The 23,856-nt window shown below is 34.6% G+C and overlaps 1 protein-coding gene across 1 annotated transcript in view; it reads right to left on the bottom strand.

Annotated features, from left to right (window-relative positions):
- Positions 1–3,165: 3,165 nt before the first annotated feature.
- The window catches only part of LOC114337945 (uncharacterized), a 60,457-nt gene continuing 39,766 nt past the window's right edge, over positions 3,166–23,856 (bottom strand). The window contains exons 2-3 of the mRNA XM_028288522.1: positions 19,688–19,896; positions 3,166–3,829 (exon numbers count right to left, since the gene is read on the bottom strand). Of these exons, the coding sequence (XP_028144323.1) occupies positions 3,189–3,829; positions 19,688–19,895 (849 nt within the window). The 5' untranslated portion in view covers position 19,896 and the 3' untranslated portion in view covers positions 3,166–3,188. The remainder of the gene's footprint in view (positions 3,830–19,687; positions 19,897–23,856) is intronic.

The raw sequence follows: 23,856 nt of genomic DNA, 5'->3' as shown, positions 1-23,856 counted from the left end.
TAGAATGATTAGTTTAAAAAAAAATGGAGTTAAGACTAATAACGAATTTTTGTAGTTTGGAAAAAAATGGCCTCTTCTTCAGAATAGCAAAATTAACATCAGAGATACAAAAAAATGATTAAATATGAAATTGTAGCTTATTTAATTCCCAAGAACTTGGTTTACACAATTTTTTTCTACGGCAAAAATTGAGTGAGTTATTGACAATTAAAACTTTTAATAACATGCAAAAACCACCTTTACCAACCCTTTCAAAGTCACCTCTTTTTGCGACCGGGGATTTTAAAATGATTTAATATAAATATACTTATATACCTTGTGAAAACCTACAAAATTATTTTTGATCAAACTTTCTAAGATAAAAAATAAAAAAGTTACGATAAAAAATCAATATATTTTTTTGAAAAAAAAAGGAGAAATCCAATTGGAAGCATAATAATGTAAGTTGTTTTTGGCCATTGGCCTTATTCATTCTTATTTATTTATGTATTATAAATAGATTCTAGAAGTTTGACTGGCTTAGAATGATTAGTTTTTAAAAACTGGAGTTAAAAGCGAATAACGAATTTTTGTAGTTTGGTAAAAAATGCCATTTTCTTGAGAATAGAAAGCTTAGAACCAGGGTTACGAAAAAATGTTTCGATATAAAATTGTAGGTTATTTAATTCCCAAGAACCTGGTTTGAAAAAAAATTTTCTACGGCAAAAATTGAGTGAATCGTAATATCGAAAATCATTGATTTTTTCTATACAAAACTAACACTTTCGATAGCGAATAAATCGAAAACTATTAATTTTATCAAAAAAATCTATAGAAGAGTTTTGCTTAGAATGAATGTTTTTATCAACTCTTGCGGTCAAAATATAATAAAAAATTTCCATCTCCGAGATGGGGTGGCAACCACTCCCATGGGAAAAGCGCCTTTCGGCATCATATAGATTTTGATCCTTGGACTATCCACAACTTATTCTCAAATTTTCAAGGAAATCGATGTATTCTGTAAAAATTACGAGGTGAAAAGTTTCAGTTCCTGGCCTATTTAAAATTTCGACATTTCTATAAAAAAAATAAAAGTAAAGCAACAAAATGTACCTATTTATCTATAAAAATAATATTGTATTACTTATGTTATAAAATAAGAAATTTATGACTATGAATCTGCAATCAATCACAAACAAGTCTGGCTAATTGGCTCTGCAAAGACATTCTTCAGAAAAGAAAAGACATTTTTTTATATTCCTGTTTTTCAAGCAATAAATTAAAATATAAATATACAATACTTACAATAATATTAATTGCAATACAAACTTAGACACCATAATTTAATAGATGTCTTATAATTTAATAGGTGCCGAAATTAATGAGGGTTTGTAGCGTAATAGTGTACACACACCCAAACTTATATGGAATCATCTGATATTTCTTATTATTTCGTGCGAATTTAAAAAAACGAACACACAAAGTCAAACAATATTTATTTTAAAGCAATTTAATAACAAATACATAACAATTAAATAAAACAATAAAGTATTTAACAAACAAATTGAAACTAGTTGTTTTAAATTCAATACCATAAAAAATTTTAGTGTAAAACGAATAATTTTTAAATTGTTTTTAATTATTTTTTTTTTATTTTTTGGTAGTTAGTGTTATCACCACTAGTCCTATGCAAGCTTCAGTTTTCGTGAGCACGCTCCTAATCAAATTTCAACATTTTGTTGTGGACGGTTGCTTCATTCTTCAAAAGCAGCTTATACTAGCCGTGCGGTGTTTTGTGGATTATCCCGGCGAGCTCTAATTTTTCTTTTAAGCATATCCCACAAATACTCTATAGGGTTAAGTTCGGGTGAGCAACCAGTCCACTCCAAACAAGGGATAACTTCTGCTTCAACGATGTCTCTAGTCACTCTAATGGTATGTGGAGGTCCATTATCATGCATGAAAATTAACTTTTCTCCTGTTGAATCTCTCCAGAGCCTAACTAGAGGTTATCAACATGCCTGTGAGCAGTTATAGTCGATTGGATGAAAATTAAAGGAGTTTTTTTACGGATCACAATTCCTTTCCAGAACATTATGCTTCGCAGATCTGATAGTTTTCGTTCTTGATTGTCTTCTTACACCTCTAAGTACACGATTTCGTGGGTCAGTTGATTTTACACCAATCCTGACTTTTTCTGAATATAGCATATTTTGTCAATTCCCACTGTTCCAGTTTTGGCGGTGAAGATACGGATTTAGGCGACCACTCTTGTGCTGCCTAGATAACTCGGAAGCTCGTAACTGTCTACTGCTGTATACTTCTTGGTACGAACTCTTCTTCTTATCGTTTCAACTGAAAAAGTTACACCTGTAGCTTCCAAAAGCTGCCTTTAGAGCTGCAGGTGAGAAATGGTTGGGTATCTTCCAGCTGATTGGACAATTAAACGATCGTGGCAAGCCGTAATGACTTTTTGGCGACTTTCCCTTGCTTTATTTTTAAGCTTTCCTAGTTCCTGTTACCTAGCATAGGTTTTGGACAGAACACCCTGTGTTACGCATAGCTGTAAAGCTATGTCCCTCTGAGAACATTACTTTCTCCACAAGACCAATATCTTTCCCTGTTGTAAGTTATATAACCCCACATGAGGCATATTTTCGTTTTTTTACGCAAAAGTTAGTTTATTTATTTTTTGTTCAATTTGCAATTCAAGCAAATAACCAATACCGTACCGAGCTGTATTATCTGATTGTCTTATATATTTGTTTATTTTGAATAAAATCCTTTATTCTTCGCAACAATAACAAGTTTTTTCAAAAGAAATAAATATTGCTTTGAAATACATGGTGATTCCATATAAGTTTGGGTGTGTGTATATTAAAGGCTAACCGATTTCAGCACTCTGGTGCCGTAGTATAGGAGCATCTGTAAATATGCCTCCGGTGTAAATATTTGAATATTTATACCATCTTCTCCGTGAGTTTTGATTCAAATCAGTCTTATTGCGAAGCCTCTTTGATAACGGGTAAACCTAGGTAAACCAGAAACACGTGTGAGGGGATGACAGGAGACTCGATTTGCATCAAAACGAAACCGTTTATTGTTATTTAGTATATGTATTTATTTTATTATTTCTGAAAGAAATGCTCAGAAGTTGTTTAAATCAACACAATAAACTTACACAACTTTTTATATTAGGTAAGATTAATTTATTGTTTAGTTTTCTTTGAGTCATAAGATATATAATCATAAGTATTTTCAAACTGAACTTGAGATTTTAGCTGATTGAGCTCCATCCAAAATATTCTGTTGAAAGAATATTGCAAAATATTACAACCAACTCCATACTTGATCTTGTCCATAGTTATCCAGTTCTTGTACGCATTGTAACAAAAAGTAAGCAGGCATAATAACAAAAGAACTATTGATATTAAACTAATTGTAACAAATATGCTAAACTTATATATTAATTCTGTATTACTTCTTTCTAAAGATAATAGTCTTTCTTCCCAATAAGACTGAATCTCTTGAATGCACACCATCTTATAATCCTTGGAGTTTGGAGGAACGGACACTCTCCATTGGATGACCATTGTAGGCTCTGTGGTGTCCGTACAATTGCCCACACTATATTTACAAGTGACTCCCGATCGTAGCATCAGCATATCTTTGATGAGGTCCGCTTCGATAAGGTATTCATAGGCAGATATGGTGCGGGTTAGGTTTTGGGTTTGGTTCACCACTGCAGATCTCACTTCAAATTTGACAGGACTTGACTTATTTACTGTTATGTATTGAACTGCGTTGTATCTGTCGACGAACTGTCCAGTTTGGACCGCTTTGACGCAATCTAAAATGAATAGCCAGTCAATGAGAGGAAAAACAGGATATTACCTCAGAATTCTCTCCTACTGCATGGATTTTAATAAAATTTTGGGAATAGCCTCTACTTATCTCCTATTTTAAAGTCTACCCTATGCCGATGTGCGCTTTTTTCTTGGGGGTGGCTCCCACCCCTTCTCGGGGCGGAAAACTTTTTGGTCAAAATAACCACGGAAGTGGCTAGAAAACCTAATTCTAAGCAAAAACTGTTCTATAATTTTTTTTCGAAAACTTTTGCAGTTTTCGTAGTTGAAAATTTGCCATTTTTATTGGAAAATGTCACCTTTCCGGACGGCTTTTTGCGAATACTTTAAAAATTATGCATCAAACGAACAAAACTATATAAAACATTTTTATAGCTTATGGAAAGCCAAACAGACTCTTTTCTTCAGAGATCTTCTAGTTATAATACAAAAAGAGATATGGTAGGTGCAAAGAGATTTTTTTTGGTGCATGCTGAAATGAGTGTGTTCAACTTAAAATAACAGAGAAATGGTTGATTTATAGTTATAATGCTATAAATACCTTTTGTAGTACTTGAAAAGCCCTTTAAAACGAGCACTGTTAATAGTCTGGGCAGATTATCGGAGAATATGCCATTTTTGGGAAAAGTTATTTACCAGCAATTTTATTGCTGGAATCGAATCTTATCATTGGATATATTAATAATATAGGTACGCAAAGACCGCAGATAGTGTGCTACTTTTTTTTATAAACAAAATGGCACCCGAAAATCGTGTTTTTTAAAATTTTTGCTCTATAACTCCAGATTACTGGCTCTTACTGGCGTAAGATTTTAATTTTACGCCAAAAACACTCAAATAAAAATTCACCGTAATTAAATTCTACGTAGAGACGTGTTCTTCCCGACTTACTTCGAAGAAAATTTTCCCAGGAAAATGAGGGTTTTTCCAACAAAATCTTTAATTTTTAACTAAAATTTTAGATAAGTAATTGTTTATAAATAATTAAATAAATTGCTAATATAAAAGCTCTTTTCGTATAGATAATAATTCCAGAAGCCGATGGAAATTGAATGAACAGTTTAGCAACAATTAAATCGTTAATTAAAAAATTACGGTCGCTATAATAACCACAATAATTATGATGCATAAGAATAACTATGATTTTTGTGTAAAAAGACACTGTAACTATCTAATGTACTTTATAGAATTGAAATTGGACTATCTAAGCGTCCTCAGGAATATTTTAAAATTATAAACAATTTTTTGGCTTATAAACAATTAGAATATCTCGGGAAATATTCAATTAAATTAAATCATGAAAATAGTATTGGAAAAAAAGCGGCAGGTCGCTTTTTCTAAGAGAAAAACGTTTAATTGTGATGAATGGTTCCTGAGATACAACCGGTTAAAGTTGACCGGCATTCACGGCAAATATATAAACAATAGGATCATAATTTTCGAACCATTACCTTTTTATTTTTGTCCTATTTCTACGCAATAATTTATATATATATTGAAAATACTCATAACATATATTATTATAATAAAAACTATCGATATTACTAGTGAAAATTGCCAAAAATAGCAAAATTCCAATAAAAAATTAGGTTGGAGAAAATGTAATCTCAAAGTTCAAAATCGGTATACGTTAAAAAAATGCATTTTCTCGGCTTCCCATGAAGCAATTTTTTTCATTCTTTTTTTGTTCCCAAGTAACTCGAGTAGAGCCATATAACTAACTACCTTATTATTAAATGTCAAACTTGCTTTTGTTTTGTTTTAATATTTAATTAATTTATTGATTATAACAAAATTTTTTAATTTGTTTAAATAAAGATTGTTTAAATAATTATACAGCTTTCAAATGAGAATATTTGTGTTTTTAACGGTAAAAGCTACACTTGTAGTAAGTTTACCTAAAAAAAGTCTACAACTGGAAAAAATATGTAGTTTTCTTTTCTTATAAATAAATTAATATATTATAACACAAGAAAGCAAGTTTGATATTTAATAATGCTTTAGTTAGATGGCTCTACTCGAGATACTTGGGAACAAAAAAAGAATGAAGAAAATTGCTCCATGGGAAGCCGAGAAAATGTATTTTTTTAACGTATACCGATTTTAATCTTTAAGATTACATTTTCTCCAACCTAATTTTTGATTGAAATTTTGCTATTTTTGGCAATTTTCACTCGTAATATCGATAGTTTTTATTATAATAATAAATGGTATGAGTATTTTAAAGATATAAAGATTGATGTGGAGAAAGAGGACAAAACTAAAAGGGTGATGGTTCAAAAATTATGATCCTATTATTTATTATCTTTGCCGTAAATGCCGGTCAACTTTGACCGGTTGTATCTCAGGAACCACTCATCACAATTAAATGTTTTTTCTTTTAAAATAAGCGTCCTGCCACTTTATTTCCAATACCGTTTTCATGATTTAATTTAATTGAATATTTCCCGAGATATTCTAATTGTTTATAAGCCAAAAAATTGTTTATAATTTTAAAATATTCCTGAGGCCGCAAAAATAGTCCAATTTCAATTCTATAAAGAAAATTAGATAGGCACAGTGTCTTTTTATACAAAAATCATAGTTATTCTTATGTATCATATTTATTGTGGTTTTTATAGCGACCGTAAATTTTTAATTAACAATTCAATTGTTGTTAAACTGTTCATTCAATTTCCATTGGCTTCTGGAATTGTTATCTATACGAAAAGAGTTTTTACATTACCAAGTTATTTAATGATTTATAAACAATTACTTATCTAAAATTTTGGTTGAAAATTAAAGATTTTGTTGGAAAAACCCTCATTTTCCTGGGAAAATTGTCGTCGAAGTAAATCGGGAAGAACACGTCTCTATGCAGAATTTAATTACGGTGAATTTTTATTTGAGTGTTTTTGGTGTAAAATTAAAATCTTTGGAGTTATAGAGCAAAAATTGAGAAAAACACGATTTTCGGGCGAAATTTTGTTTATAAAAAAAGTAGCACACTATCTGCGGACTTTGCATACCTATATTATTAATATATACAATCATAAGATTCGATTCTAGCAATAAAATTGCTGGTAAATAACTTTTCCATGTATTTTGCTAATTAGCCCAGAGTATAAAATGTCGAAGCGAGATATGTATAGCGAGATATACAGGGTGTCCCAAAATATTGGTCATAAATTATACCACAGATTATGGAGTCAAAAATATGTTGATTGAACCTAATTTACCTTAGTACAAATATGCACATAAAAAAAGTTATAGCCCTTTGAAGTTACAAAATGAAAATCAATTTTTTTTAATATTTCGACAACTATTAGAGATTTTTTATTGAAAATAGACGTGTGGCATTCTGATGGCAGGAACATCTTAACAAAAAATTGTAGTGAAATTTGTGCACCCCATCAAAATTTTATGGGGGTTTTGTTCCCTTAAACCCCCCTGAACTTTTGTGTATGTTCGTATTAAATTATTCTTAAAGTATTATTAGTTAAACACAGTGTTTTAAAACTTTTTTGCCTCGTAGTACTTTCTCGAAAAGCCAGTTTTTATCGAGATATTTTGAATATTTGTCAAATCCACCACCTATTTGTACCTATATGGTTAAATACGATTAGTCCATTTGGTGAGACCACTCCCGTCTGAAAAACATTTCTAATTCGGTTTCTCTGCGGATTCATATTCAAAAATGTCCCCTTTAAACAAATCTGAACGGTGCCGGACAGAATTTTTAGGCAGAAATTGTTTAAACAATTTTTTTAAACAAATACATAAGATCACCTTTTATTGCTCCAAAAAATATATTTTTAGGTTTTTTGGGTCATTATAAACAAGAAAGGTATCTTGTGATTTTTCTCAAAATTGACAGTTTTCGAGTTATAGGCGATTTAAAATCTAAAAAATGCGAAAATACGCATTTTCGAGGCTTAAAAACTCATTTAAATTAGTATTTTTAAGGGTGCCAATAACTTGGATTAAAGTTTAAACATTCCTTCTCAAGATTCCGAAGAGTGATCGGGACTAACTTCAATTTAGACCGTAGTTTTTTAATTGTTAATTATGCGTGTCCATCCGGTTTTTTGCCGGTGCGGCGCGCACTATTTTCAAAAATCTCCTATTTTCCTCCAAAAAATATTTTTTCTAGATTCTTTGCGACATTCTAAATAAAATAAGTTTCTTGACATTTTTTTTTTAAAAGTTACTAGTCTTAAAGTTATACGCGATTTAAAATGCGAAAATGTGTTTTTTTGTCTTTTTTCGGATTTTAAATCGCTTATAACTTTAAAACTATTAACGTTTAAGAAAAATGTCAAGAAACTTATTTTATTAAGAATGTCCCAAAGAATCTAGAAAAAATATTTTTCGGAGGAAAATAGGAGATTTTTGAAAACAGTGCGCGGCGCACCGGCAAAAAAACCGGATGGACACGCATAATTAACAATTAAAAAACTACGGTCGGAATCTTGAAAAGGAATGTTCAAACTTTAATCCAAGTTATCGGCTCCCTTAAAAATACTAATTTAAATATGAGTTTTTAAGCTTCGAAAATGCGTATTTTCGCATTTTTTAGATTTTAAATCGCCTATAACTCGAAAACTGTCAATTTTTGAGAAAAATCACAAGATACCTTTCTTGTTTAGAATGGCCCAAAAAACCTAAAAATATATTTTTTGGAGCAATAAAAGGTGATCTTATGTATTTGTTTAAAAAAATTGTTTAAACAATTTCTGCCCAAGAATTCCGTCCGGCACCCTTAAGATTTGTTTAAGGGGGGTATTTTTTAATATGAATCCGCAGAGAAACCGAATTAGAAATGTTTTTCAGACGGGAGCGGTCTCACCACATGGACTAGATTATAGAGACTTGGTAATAATAATGAAAAATCTATAGTTTACATTTTTATAATATGAAAATATACTAAAAGGCAAAAATTTTTAAAAACACTGTGTTTAACTAATGGTACCTCAATAAAAGTTTAATTAAATCGTACACAAACATTTGGGTGGTTTAAAGGAACGAAACCCCCATACAATTTTTATGTAAACATAATAAAAAAGAAGCCGCATCTAGATAAAAACTGGTTTATCGAAAAAAGACTAGGAAGCAAAAAGTTTTAAAAATATTGTGTCTAACTATTGGTACTACAATAATAATTTAATTGGAACGTACACAAAAGTTTGGGACGGGTTTAAGGGAACAAAACCCCATAAAATTTTTATGATGTGCACAAATTTCACTATATTTTTTTGTTAAGATTTTACTTCTATAAGAATGCCACATGCCTATTTTCAATAAAAAATCTCTAACAGTTTTCGAAATATTGGAAAAAATTGATTTTTATTTTGTAACTTTAAAGCGCTATAACTCTTTTTATGTGCACATTTGTACTAAGGTAAGTTAGGTTCAGTCAATATATTTTTGACCACAGAATCTATGGTATAATTTATTACCAATATTTTCGGGACACCCTGTGTAATAAAGGTAAATCCGTAAAGGTATAAAGTGTAAAGCGAGATATATATTAAAGGTCTTTTCAACCACCACAAGAGGTATTTGTAGCTTTATACCCCTAAAATAATCATTTCTCTGTTATTTTAAGTTGAACACATTGATTTGAGCATGTATCAAAAAAAATCTCTTTTCACCTACCATCTCTTTTTGTATTATAATTAGAAGCTTTATGAAGCAACGAAAAAGGTGACATTTTTCAATAAAATGGCAAATTTTCAACCACGAATAACTCAATAGGTATAAGTTTCAAAAAAAATTATGGAACAGTTTTTGCTTAGAATTAGGTTCTGTAGTCATTTCCGTAGTTATTTTTACCAAACAATTTTCCACCCCCAAGAAGGGGTGGGCACCAGGGCCGGACTGGCTCATGAAAAAGGCGCCAACCCAAATTCCTAAAAAGGCGCCAACCTAATTTCTAGACAAAGGCGCCAGACCCCCCTCCTAAGATTTTACATCAAACTTTTTATGCAAAGTAAATCAATATTACTCGTTAATTTTTTTAAGTTTAATTTTAATTTAACTCCATGAAGTAATTTATTATTTTTATTGGGAATAGTAAATTATATTAAGATGTCACAAAAATATAGCTTCAGTTTCCCAGTATCCCTTTTAGTCCGGAGACATTGGAGTGAGTCATCAGTGGTGGTGCAGCTGGAACAAACTATGAATGAATGAGATGATATCGAACATCATCAACTACATCAACATCAGTAGTGAAGGGAACAAAAGGCAAGTACTTAGCAAAGAGGAAAAGAAGAAGGAGGAAACTATAATCTTCGGAAGAAGAGGGTCTTCGGTTAGAAGATATTCGGTCAGGGGTAGGGACCTCACCAAGACAAATGTTCCAGGGGAGGCAACCTTGCAAAGGAGCTCCTCACTTGGTGAAAAAAGATCTAGAGAGAAGGAGGAGAACTCGGACATAAGCCTATGGTAAGAGCAATAAAGAAACGAGAGTTACAAATAATTTAGTGAGACTAATGTCTGACACCATACAAACACGAAGGTCGAGATCAAGAATGATGTATGTATAAACCTTAAGAGTGTCACCGAAGACATGGAGAGCACTTTCAGAGAAGTCACCCTCGGCAGCATTGAGAAACGAGATAGAAAGTGGAGAAAACCGGCGAGGAAGGAAGAACTAAGGAGACGGCAAGTGTGTCCACACCGATGGACTTCGAAAGTTCTTCCCCGAAAAACTTAGTGAAAGAGAGATAGAAATGATCGCAACGGTCCCGAACTCAGGTGAAAGAGGCTTTGAAAAAATAAACGACATTATAATAAAGTCGAATGGGAAGAAAATATCTATATGCGGTCGCCAAACCGGGAAGAGGGAATAAATCTGCAGGCGACTTAGTAGTGGTCATGGAACAAGGACTTTCCGGTGAGGGGAAAAGGTACCACGACCTGATAAGGGAAAAACCGGTAGTATGTGCAGGAGGTACATACAGCCCATGAGAGGTGAAGTACCTTTAACTTAATACTATGACCACAATTACAAGAAAGGGTCAGGAGGAAGAAACAGGGGAAATCATCAGACTATTTTCATGGTTCCTGTAGAGAAATGGGTAACAGGGATAAGAGACTACTGGCAATTCTTTTGAAATTGAGGGAAGACATGGAGACACTGGAGATCAGAGTAATTATATTATCATAGCCCTCCATTACTCTTAATAATTGGGGGCTATAGAAGTAGGAACATCAGGCAAATCCTGAAAGTAATCTTCATGGGTATGGACATCCACCTCTCACTGAGGAGTACGAACGCGGGGACGCAGAAGTTGATTGTGAAGGGAGGTGGAAAATCCTACGTAGAGTTGCTAATCAAGGGTAGCGAAGACACGAGGAAGGAGAGGATTAGCGTCAAAAGCGCTAAGAAGACTAGGGGCGGGGACCTCAACCTCGAAGTGGCAGAAAAAGAACAAGCCGAGCACCTGAAGAAGACTATCGTGGCCCGCATGGAGGGAAACACAATAGAAGATGTCCGAATCTATCAGGACCAGGTGAAAATATTTGATATAGACGGAGATGTCACAAAGGAAGAAATCCTGAAGATGGTTTGAAAGTATACCGGCAGCAGGAAGCCTAACGACGTCAAACTCGTCTCTATGGGAAAATGGAGAAGGCAATACATCCGTTACAGTCGGAATCACAGCCAAGAAGGCGCTGGAAAGAGAACATATACCCATTGGCCGGAAGTCGTGCAAGATACGAGAGAGTCTGCATGTGCCTCATCGGTGCCTCAGATGCCTGCTATTCGGGCATAGTAAAACCGACTGCAAGGGAAAAAACAAATCGGACTCCTGCTGCCGATAAGGCAAGGGGGCACTAGGCACGAGATTAAAGTAGTGAAGCGACTTTCTGCCTTACGTGTAAAGTCCGGTCACAGAGCCGACAGCTTACAGTTCTCGGAGTATAAAAAACTGATCCAGGAAAAGCGGGGCCTCAAGAGAGACCCTGCCACAAGGGACGAAGGACCTAGGAAAACACCTATGACCAGGAATCAGACAAAAACCATCTAATACGAAGTTCCTTCAAATAAATGTGGGAAGGGCGAGGACCACTCACGATGTTGCAGAAACACTTGCACGAAGAGAAAGTTGTGACGTGATCCTCTTTCAGGAGTCCAATGTAAGTCTATCGACAAAGAATTATTAAACATAGGAGATCTGATGGGACAGGGAAAAACCTATCAGAATGAATCCATGCCACAGGGATTACTTTGCTAAATGACGGTAAGGCACCTACGTTTGTGAGAGATAATAGTGAATCTTTTCTGAACATCTCACTGGTTTCAACGTCACTTCTAAACAGGGTCATAAGCTAGACTGTTTTGGAAGAAGAATCGCTCAGCTTACATAAATATGTGAGTTTTGAAATAACTAGCAAAAGGAAGAAACAGGAAGATAGAGATATCGATCTAAAGAGACTTTTAAATGAGGAGGTTTTTATGGATGCTTTTGGCTTGTTGGTCCGAGATGCGAGGATGTAAGTAAGTTGATCGAGGGTCTAAGTGCGACATCACAGTTATCTTATGTGAAGTCAAATGGGAGGTATGAAAGGAAACAACCATACTGGTGGAATGAGCGGCATGAATATCTGAGGACAAATTGTATTAGAGTAAGAAGGATACAACAAAATTCAACTCGTAGTAGGTATCAGATTAGCTTTAAAGGTAGCAGATTAGATAAATAATCCCTGAGATGAGTTGAACGAATTGAATTTTGTTGTACCCACTGGCCTTATTATGTAGCGCTCTAGGGCGCAACAATCTTATATGTATAATGTAGAAGTAAAAATTGTCTTAGAGGGCGTCGCTCGTTGCATCTAAGCTTTTTATTAAAATAGAATCAGCGGGGATTGATACCCACGAAACGCGCCTGAATCGCAAAAATGGTCTTCTAGGGCGGCGCGCATCGCACCTAAGCTATTTGATTATCTGATACCTGATACATGTTGACAAGTTGTATTTTGTTCATTGTCTGGACTTCATTATTTAGGATTCTGGGGCGCAACAATCCGTAGTTATGGAGCGCAGAAAAATGCACCTATAATTTAGGCCAATTGTGGGATGAAACATGTAACACTCTTTATATTAGATATCTGATAATCAAATAGCTTAGATGCGAGGCGCAGTGCCCTTGAAGACCATTTTTACCATTTGGGCGCTTTCCGTAGGTATAAATATCCGCTATTTCTATTATATTAGAAACAGCGGAAATTGATACCTATATGTCTTCGAGGGCGTGGATAAAAATTGTCTTCGAGGGCGCCGCTCGTTGCATCTAAGCTAATTATTAAAATAGAATCACCGGAGATTAATAGCTACCAAAGGCGCCTGGATCGAAAAAATTGTCTTCGAGGGCGCCGCGTCTAAGCTTTTTATTATAATGGAAACAGCGGAAATTGATATCTACGAACGGCGCCCAAATCGTAAAAATTTTCTTCGAGGACGCCGCTCGTTGCATCTAAGCTATTTATTAAAATAGCATCAGCGGAGATTGATAGCTACCAAAGGCGCCTGAATCGAAAAAATTGTCTTCGAGGGCGCCGCGTCTAAGCTTTTTATTATAATGGAAACAGCGGAAATTGATATCTACGAAAGCCACCCGAATCGTAAAAATTGTCTTCGAGGGCGCCGCTCGTTGCATCCAAGCTATTTATTATAAAAAAAAACAGCGGATGGATATTGATGCCTAAGCAAGGTGCCCGAATCGTAAAAATCGTCTTCGAGGGCGCCGCGTCTAAGCTATTTATTATAATACACACAGCGGAAATTACCTACGAAAGGCGCCGGAATCGTAAAAATTGTCTTTGAGGGCGCCGCTAGTTGCATCCAAGCTATTATAAAAGAAACAGCGGATATTGATACATATGAAAGGCGCCCGAATCGTAAAAATGGTCTTCGAGGGCGCCGTCCCCCGTAGCTAAGCTATTTGATTATCTGATGCCCAATACAAGTTTTCTTTTGTTGTACCGACTGGCTTCATTATGTAGGATTCTGATTACTTAGGCATGTAAAAACATTTTTTAGGGGAATGGTAGCTGCATCATCTTTGTGTAAAGGTTCAAAAAATTTTTTTCCAGTTTAATTTTTTTTATGGATAGATAGGTACTAACGAAGGCAAAAGGCGCACCGGCCCGAGGGCCGGTGGGCCGGCGGGCCAGTCCGGGCCTGGTGGGCACCACCCCCCAAGATAAAAGCACACATTGTCATAGGGTAGACTTTGAAATAGGAGATAAGTAGAGGCTGTTCGCAAAATTTCATTAAAAATCCATGCAGTAGGATGGAATTCGGAGCCAAATACCCTCACTGACTGCACTAGTAGCAGTAGTCAGTATTTTTAAAATGCAATCCGAAGATCTTATTATTTGGGGACAGTTCATTTGAACACATGCAATTAACATTAAGAGAAGAGTGTCTATCGCACAAATAATACTATTTTATCATTTATACTTCTTTGTAATATCTACCTACATGATATAACATGTATTTCATACTTTATACAGCAATTCGACTTACCCAAATTTGAGTATAAACGCTGCATAATTACCTTACCAAAATTTGAGAATAATGATATGTTTAATGAACTGAATAGAGTTCAGTGAAAAATTTAAGTATAGTCTTGAAATGCAGTAGGATCTGATTACCCATATTAAAAAAGGAAATCAATAGAAAGAAAATACCACGACTAGTAAGTCAATAACTTCGAGGATATAATCATTTATGTTTTAAAATACCATACATATAACATCAGGAGAAGAATAGTAGAAAAGATATGTTGGAACATAAAAGGAAGCCCTAATACAATTTGGAGAAAAATGGCCAGTAGTATTAGAGAGACTGCTATTGAATTACTTGGGAAAACGTCAGGAAAAAAGTTTGAGGATAAAAAGACTTGGTGGTGGTCAAACGAAGTACAAGGAAAAATAAAAGAGAAGAGAAAATTATATAAAAAGTGTCAAGAAACCAGATCCGACACAGATCTTCAAAGCTAGATGGTGGCGAAAAAGGAAGCGAAAGTAGCAGTAGAAAAGCCAAAGTAGAAGCATATTCAAACCTATACGATCAACTTGATACCAGGGAAGGCCAAACGAAGATATATAAAATAGCCAAACAGAGAGCAAAGAAAGCAAAAGATTTTAATCAGATTAGATGTATCCGAGATGAAAATAATAAAATACTAGTTCACGAAAGGGATGTCAAAAAGAGATGGAGAAAGTACTTTGACAGCTTATTAAATGAAGAATTTGACAGACAGCCTGTAGAGTCAACGGAGACAGTAGCAGCAATGGTCACCAAAATAACCATACTGGTACCTGTTTACAAAAACAAGGGAGATATACTACAATGTACAAACTACAGGGCTATAAAACTGCTTAGCCGCACCATAAACATATGGGAAAGAGTAATTGATAGACGGATACGTGAAGAGACCGAAATATCCGAGAATCAATTTGGCTTTATGCAGGGTAGATCAACAGCAGATGCAATTTTCATTATAAGGCAGTTGATGGAAAAATACAGGAGTAAAGAAACAAACGCTCATATGGTATTCATTGATCTTGAGAAAGCATATGATACAGTTAATCGAGAGATTCTGTGGTGGGCACTCAATAAGACAGGAGTCCCTGGTGAATATGTAAAGATTGTGAGGGATATGTATGAGGGAGTAACGACTTAGGACAGGTGTGGGAGAGACTGATAAATTTCATGTGAAAGTAGGATTGCACCAAGGCTCTGTGCTTAGTCCGTATTTATTCTCATTAGTTTTGGACCAGATAACAGCGAAACTACAGGGTAACATTCCATGGTGCTTAATGTATGCTGATGATGTCGTGTTAGTAGGAAATAGTGAAAGAGACTTAGAACAAAAACTGGAACAGTGGAGACAAGCTCTGGAGGAAAAAGTGAAGTGGAAAGGGATAAAGTTGAAAGAAGCGAGTGGTGTGTTGTGTGACAGAAAAATTCCAATGAAGCTGAAGGGAAAATTCTATAAAACAGCCATAAGACCGGCTATGATGTACGGAACTGAATGTTGGGCAGTGAAAAAGAAAGAGGAACAACGAATGCATGTGGCGGAAATGAGAATGCTTAGATTGATGAGTGGAGTGACAAAGAAGGATAAAATTAGAAATGAGTATATTAGGGGAAGTCTAGGTGTGGCACCAATTGATGCCAAAATGAGAGAGCATAGGTTAAGATGGTTCGGTGGGGGAGACGATAAGACAGGACATGTTGGTAAAGGGGATTAACATTGATATGACCCAAGATAGAATTGTGTGGAGAAATACAATTAGGGAAGCCGACCCCGCATAGGGATAAGGCAAAGAGAATGATGATGATGATGACATATAACATCAGTGTTTGGTGTTAATTTTGAGAGTAAACTAAATGTAGGACGAAATAAATACTTGTCGGGATAGTACCAAGAGGTTTTTTGTTTTTTTCTCCTTTTCTCCAAGACAAATCTCATGCTATGATTTTTCTGATGGATATTCTTAAGTTAAAGTTGATTTCATGTAATCGAATGAACTATCTTCCAACAAAGTTGTCCTAGGAGTGCACCTCATAAATATTACACAAGTGGCACATCCTTAAAAAAGTGCTTAGTCTTCGAGATACTGACCACGGAGGGGTGAATGGCTAATTTTATTCATAATTTATATTTTCGAGGGTGCTGAAAACGAAAATGAGGGTTATTTTGAATTTCACGTGGGGGAACATTGTCAAAATCGCTATTTTAACGTAAAAATAAAAAAAATGAAATCACGTTTTTTTGCGTTTACCTCGCTACAAATCTGTTCCATTTTAAAATTTTTATCTGAAATATTACAGTATATAGCTCTAACATTTCTGAAGACAACGGTACGTGTTTCAAGCTTTTATGCTGATCTTAATGAAGGTTATGAATTTTTCAAAGGAAAAGGTGCGGATTTGTGCATTGCAAAGTTTAATCGCAAAAGTTGTGTGACGAAGTTTAAAATTTAGCTTATTAATCACGTTTATGGTAAAATAGAGAGTACAAAAAAGTTTTCTGGTAAGTTTTAGATCAAAATGTTTTATAAAAAACAAATGGTGCAACTTTTAACATCTACGCTATAGATCCCCAAAATAACGCTAATTTTTCGAGATACTGATCATTGGTGGTGAATGGCTAATTTTGGTCTTACTTTATGTTTTTGATGGTGCTGAAAACTAAAATCAAGTTTATTTTGAATTTTAGGTGTGAGAACATTGTCAAAATCGCAATTTTGCCCTAAAAATAAAAAAAAGTTAAAGCACGTTTTTCTTAAAATTATAAGTTGCACCATATTTTTTCTATAAGACATCTAGACCTAAACCTCCCCATAAAACTTCTTTGAACTCTATGGTTTATCATAAATGCAATTAAATAGATACATTTTAAATTTTGTCACTTAATTTTTGCGATGTAACTTTGCAATTCACGAATCTGGACCTTTGATTTTTTTAAATTCACAACTTTTATGAAGAAAAGACTGAAAGACTACAGTTCCTTTCATAGTCTTCACAAAGGTAAGAAATATATCCTGTAGAAATTTTAGAAAAAAATATTAAAATGGAACAGAGTTGTAGCGAGTTAAACGTAAAAATTCGTGACTTCACTGTTTTTTTTTTAATTTTTAGGTTAAAATTGAGATTTTGACAATGTTCCCTCACATAAAATTCAAAATAAACCTCTTTGTCATTGTCAGCACCATCAAAAACATAAAATAAGACCAAAATTAGCTATTCACCGCCCACGGTCAGTATCTCGAAAAATAAGTGGTATTTTGGGGATGTATAACGTCTATATTAAAAGTTGCGCCATTTCTTTTTTCTACTAATATTCGTAACTACAACTTTCCAAAAAACTTGTTTGTACTCTATGTTTTAACATAAACGTGATTAATAAGATGAATTTTAAATTTTGCCACTCTGGCGATTAGACTTTGCAATTCACGAATCTGCACTTTGTACTTTAAAAAATTCATAACTTTTACTAGAATAAGTCTAAAATCTTAAAACAGATACCGTTGTCTTCAAAAATGTGAGCAACATATAGTGTACAAATCTTAGAAAATAATATTAAAATCGACCAGAGTTGTAGCGAGTTAAACGCAAAAAACGTGATTTCACTTTTTTTATTTTTATGGTAAAATTGCGATTTTAACAATATTCCCCCACCTAAAATTTAAAATAAATTTTATTTTCGTTTTCAGCACCGTCAAAAACATAATCTAAGACCAAAATTAGTCATTCACCACCCATGGTCAGTATCTTGAAAATAACCGTTATATTGGGGATTTCTAATGTCGATAATAAAAGTTACACAATTTTTGAAGTTATACTTCTTTAGGCGCGATGGGAGTGAAAGTTAATATTTTTTGAATTCATCAAAAACCTTGTTCCCCGGCGCAGACGCATTATACCTTTGCTCTGATTGGGTGCTCAAATGACATGACAATAATAATAATTGTTCAATATGGAGGTTAAGATAAACAAATATTGTATATTAGTTTTTATTGTTGTGAGGACACAGACAAAAGCAAGTTTATAATTGTAGTAACTTTTTAAATAGTTTTCAAAAGCAACAGGTACGTACTTAATTGTAAATGTTTCAGTATTGTAATAAAAAATTACATAGGTACTTACCTATTTGGAAAATGTATGTACCTACTAGTAGGTAATGTTTTGATTTACATAACTCGATTATCAACAAAATTTCTACCACTCTTCATATAATATACCTATTGTTTTCTTACTCTATGTTTTGTTGTATTTTAATATTTTAATTCCCTTTGTGAACACACAACAAAACAAACACAACAGGCATACAACCACTACAAACGAATCAGAAACGAAACGAATACTTTAATGAGACAAATAAAAAGGGAGCACTGGCAGAGTTTCTCAAAACAGATGGAACACGACTTCTACGGAACACAAAAAGAAGTATGGAGAATGATCAGAGGGCAAAGAAAGGAGATGAACGAATTAATAAAAGCGAAACACATTCAGAAGGAAACATGGGCAGACTACTTCCGATATTTATTTGCTAAAGGCGACGATAATGAACCACCAACACCTGAAGTTACGACAAACGAAGAAATAAACATCGAGGAGGGAGAGGTAAAGGAAGCATTAAGAAAATTAAAAAATAGAAAATCTCCAGGAGAGGACAGAATATCGAACGAACTCCTAAAGTACGGAGGACAAGGTCTAACTAAACAACTATTAAAACTAATACAAAAAATAATAGAACAAAACAGAATACCACAAGAATGGAGATCAAGCATTATAATACCTCTCTTCAAAAAAGGAGACAAATCAGACCCGGAGAATTACAGAGGGATTAACTTATTAAACACAACGTTAAAATTAACAACAAAAGTGATAACAAACAAATTGAATTAAATTATAACATTAGCAGAAGAACAACAAGGTTTTAGGTCGGGTCAGAAATAGGAAGTGACAACTATTTAGTAGTAATGAAAATAAAGCAAAATAAGTCAGACAATAACAACACTAACAATGTAAGAAAAGAAACTAGAATATGAAACTATTAGGTTATAAGTTGAGAAATAAAGACAATACTGAGAAGTACCAGATGATCATAAATTAAAAACTAGAATATACGAAAGAAAATAGAGAGGGTTAAAATTCAGAACAATTATGGAACTACTTCAAAGAGATTAGACTAAATACAGCGACAGACGTATTTGGAACAAATGGGAAGAGCAATAGAAACCAGCACGGTTTGCTGGATCCAGCTAAAAAAAGCGCTGAATCCAGCAATTGCAATCTTTAATATTATGCAATTAAAATATTTTATATTCAATACCTTTAATCTCCTGGCTACGCATTATTGGGATTGTTCCGTTCTGAGTCATTCTAGATTCTTTAAACTCGCAGTAATATACCTTCACTGGAACTTTTTCTAATACACTATAGTTAAAAAGTAGTTCCTCTAGAGGAGGACAGCTGGATGCAGCGCAGCTCACTTGAATTGTCCAGTAAACCAGTAGTGATAGAGGTAAAATAGAATCCATACTGTAAAAAATTACAGAGATAATTTGAATAAATCAAATTAATTTTTTATAGGAAAAGATATACAGTGTGTTCCAACGAAAACTTGACCCTTCAGAAAATCAGAAACCAAGAGTTTCTTCACAGTTAAAAACACGTCAATTGATAGGTATTGGAAAGGGGACGAATTTTTAGGCAAAGTTCATGCCCTCAAATGTAATGCCCTACTTACCCGCATCAACTACCAGTTTTTTTGTCTACTACATGTTATTTGAAAGGTATTTTTTTTCTCTACACAATACTTTATTTTTTTTTATTTGCGGAATAACTTTGAACATAATTTTGGATTTAACTAATTTATTGGTTAAACATCCTTAATAACAAAAATGATCATGTACCAGTTGTAGGTAATTTCAAAGTCAGAATGAAGAGGGTTACAAGTAAGTCGATCAAGAGGTATGATATTAGAAAACTGAAAGATCCCAATGTTCAACTGAGGGTATGTGAAAACCTCAATACAAAGATGCTAAAATGCAGAAATGCAGGAACTATAGATGAAAGTCTAACCATCATACAAGAAACAGTGAGAGAAATAAAAGAACAACATCTGAAGGAAGATACAGAGAAACGGAAATCATGGATGACCGATGAAATACTCGAGCTTATGGATCAGAGAAAAAAGAACAAAGGAAATCTCAAAGAATATAAAAGAATGCATACCATCGTCAGAAGAAAGATAAGAGAAGCAAAAGAGAAACAAAAAACAGAACAATGTCAAGAAATAGAGGAGTATCAGAGTCGATATGACAATTTCAATGTCCATCGAAAGGTGAAGGAAATAGCTGGAAAGTTCCGAAAACGCAGCAGCGGAAAAATAACAGATGATGAAGGCAATCTTGCCATAACCAAAGAAGATAAAAAGAAAGTATGGGAAGAATACTTGGGGAAACTTTTCCACGACCTTAGAGCAGGAAAAGAACCCACCATTGAAGATAATTCAGGTCCCGAAATCCTACCAGAAGAAGTAACCACAGCCATCAGACAAATGAAGGATGGAAAGGCACCGGGACTTGATGAAATACCTGCAGAACTGCTAAAGCTATTAGATGGAGCACAAATAAAAATAATAACTGAAATATTTAATGACATATACAAGGCAGGAAAAATACCAGCAGAGTGGCTCAAATCTGAGTTTGTACCGTTGCCCAAAAAACCAGGAGCAAAAGTTTGTGAAGACTATAGAACCATAAGTCTAATGAGCCATCTTCTCAAGCTGTTTTTAAAAGTCATCCATAATAGAATTTACCGAAAATGCGAAGAACAAATTGCGCCCAATCAGTTTGGATTTGTGAACGCCGTTGGTACGAGGGAGGCTTTATTTGGTGTGCAGGTATTGTTTCAGAAATGTAGAGATGCCAGCTGTGATGTTTTTGCATGCCTGATTGACTACAAAAGGCTTTCGATAGAGTCCGACATGAACAAATGATGGAAGTGCTGAAGAGGACAGGGATTGACGGAAGAGACCTGAAAATAATAGCTAACCTGTATTGGAATCAATCAGCAGTGCTCCGAATAGATGGAGAATATACAGTTCCGGTCAAAATCTTAAGGGGAGTGAGACAGGGATGCTTAATTTCACCGCTGATATTCAATCTGTACTCAGAGCACATTTTTGAAGAGGCTCTAAAATATATTGATGAAGGCATCTCAATAAATGGAGTCAAGCTCAGTAACCTGCGATATGCAGATGATACAATAGTGTTTTCCAATACCATAGAAGGGCTGCAAAACTTAATGAATAAAATAACTGAAACCAGTAAAACATATGGACTAGATATAAACACCAGCAAAACCAAGCTAATGATCATCAGCAAGCAAAACATAACTGGAGTAAATCTGTATGTGAACCAAATGAGAATTGAACGTGTCTCACAATACAACTATTTGGGCAATATAATCAATGAGTCGTGGGACAATACTCAAGAGATTAAATGTCGCATCGGAAAGACAATAAGTGCATTCTTGACTATGAGCTCTGTGTTCAAGAGCCATGACATCAATCTAAAAACAAAGATAAGGCTCCTTAAATGTTACGTGTACTCAGTGCTTTTATACGGAGTAGAAACGTGGACCTTGAAGGCGGAAACACTATCGAAACTTCAAGCTTTTGAGCTATGGTTGTACAGAAGGATCCTGAAGATACCATGGACAAAGTCACCAATGAAGAAGTACTACGGAGGATGAACACAACCGCAGATTTAGTCAACATCGTGAAGGGCCGTAAGCTGCAGTACTTATATATATATCATGTATATATCATCTCATTAAACATTGCATGTCCAACACTTATTTCATCTTCCAAAATCAATTCTACAGACAAATAAATGGTGCCCCAATGGGATCACCACTCTCTCCAGTAATTGCTAATATCTTTATGGAAGATTTTGAGACCCGAGCACTATCCACATCTACGCTCAAACCCACATGTTGGCTACGATATGTTGACGATACATTCGTCATTTGGCCCCACGGCAGGGATGCTTTAGCGTCTTTTCAGACCCATCTGAATGGTATACATCCCAGTATCCAGTTCACGATGGAGATGGAGACTGACTCATCCTTACCGTTTCTCGACGTTCTTATTAAGAAGAACCAATCACAAGGTTTTCATCACTCTGTTTATCGAAAACCCAACCATACCAACCGCTACTTGCATGGCAACTCTCATCACCCACCTTCTCAAATTAATTCAGTCATTAATACTCTTGTCTCCAGATCAATCCGTCTTTCCGATGATGCAAGTAGATCTACTGAACTCTCTTCTTTAAAACAAGCCCTCATCCAAAACGGTTACCGCGAAAATCACATCGATAGGAGCATCCATAAACTTCAATCTCCCACTCAATCACAACCCAAAGAGTCAGATCCTGATCATACGAAAGCTTTTCTTCCCTATATCAAAGGTGTTACTGACAAAATCGACAGAATTCTTAAACCACGAGGAATAAAAACAGTATTTACCCCCCAACAAAAACTTTCATCTCTTGTCCGATCCGTCAAAGACAACATTCCAAATGAACAACACGGAGTTTATGAAATTCCTTGTGCAGACTGCCCCCGATCTTACATAGGACAAACCAATCGTATAATCCAAAATAGGATTTATGAACATTCCATATCTGTTCGCAATTCCGATTCAGTTTCAGCCCTAGGCCAACACCATCTTCATACAGGTCACAAAATTGACTTTGAACACTCCAGAACCATAGCCCCCATCCGCTTCTATAAACAAAGGATTATCCGAGAAGCCATAGAAATCGAAAAACGGCCAAATTGTCTCAATAAAAGAGATGACGGCATCCGTTTACCTTCGACTTGGAGACCCCTCCTAAAGAAAACATCGTCCGCTCCATCTACAAATACAATTCCCGCCGTCAAAATTCTTCGCGCCACTTCAAATAATCTTCGCGCTAATTCCCACTCCGCCACGTCATCGACAGCCACGTCAGTCACATCAGTCCACGGTATAAATGACCGCCCCAGCGTCAGCAACAACAGTATTGCAGTGAGTAGTGAAGTAGTGAGTAGTGAGTGTAGTGTCTGGAGCCTCAGGAGACTGAGACCCCGGAAGCCCTGAAGATGACGTCAGAGAGGACGTCGAAAGCTCGGCCTAGAAACCAACGACGCGGTTCAACCCGGAAGCCTGGTGAGTTTAATTTTAATATTAATTCTTTTGTTGATATTGATTTTAGCTTTAAGTTTCATATATATATATATATATATATATATATATATATATATATATATATATATATATATATATATATATATATATATAAATATATATAAATATATATAAATATATATATATATATATATATATATATATATATATATATATATATATATATATATATATATATATAGAGTAATTAGGTAATATTGACTGATACTATGTAGATTATAGTTTTGTTTTGGGGTTGC

This window comes from Diabrotica virgifera, chromosome 1 (assembly GCF_917563875.1).
Source record: "Diabrotica virgifera virgifera chromosome 1, PGI_DIABVI_V3a".
NCBI classification, from domain to species: domain Eukaryota; kingdom Metazoa; phylum Arthropoda; class Insecta; order Coleoptera; family Chrysomelidae; genus Diabrotica; species Diabrotica virgifera.
The sequence above is the reverse complement of the archived record's forward strand: the minus strand, read 5'-3'. Positions and strand labels throughout refer to the sequence as shown.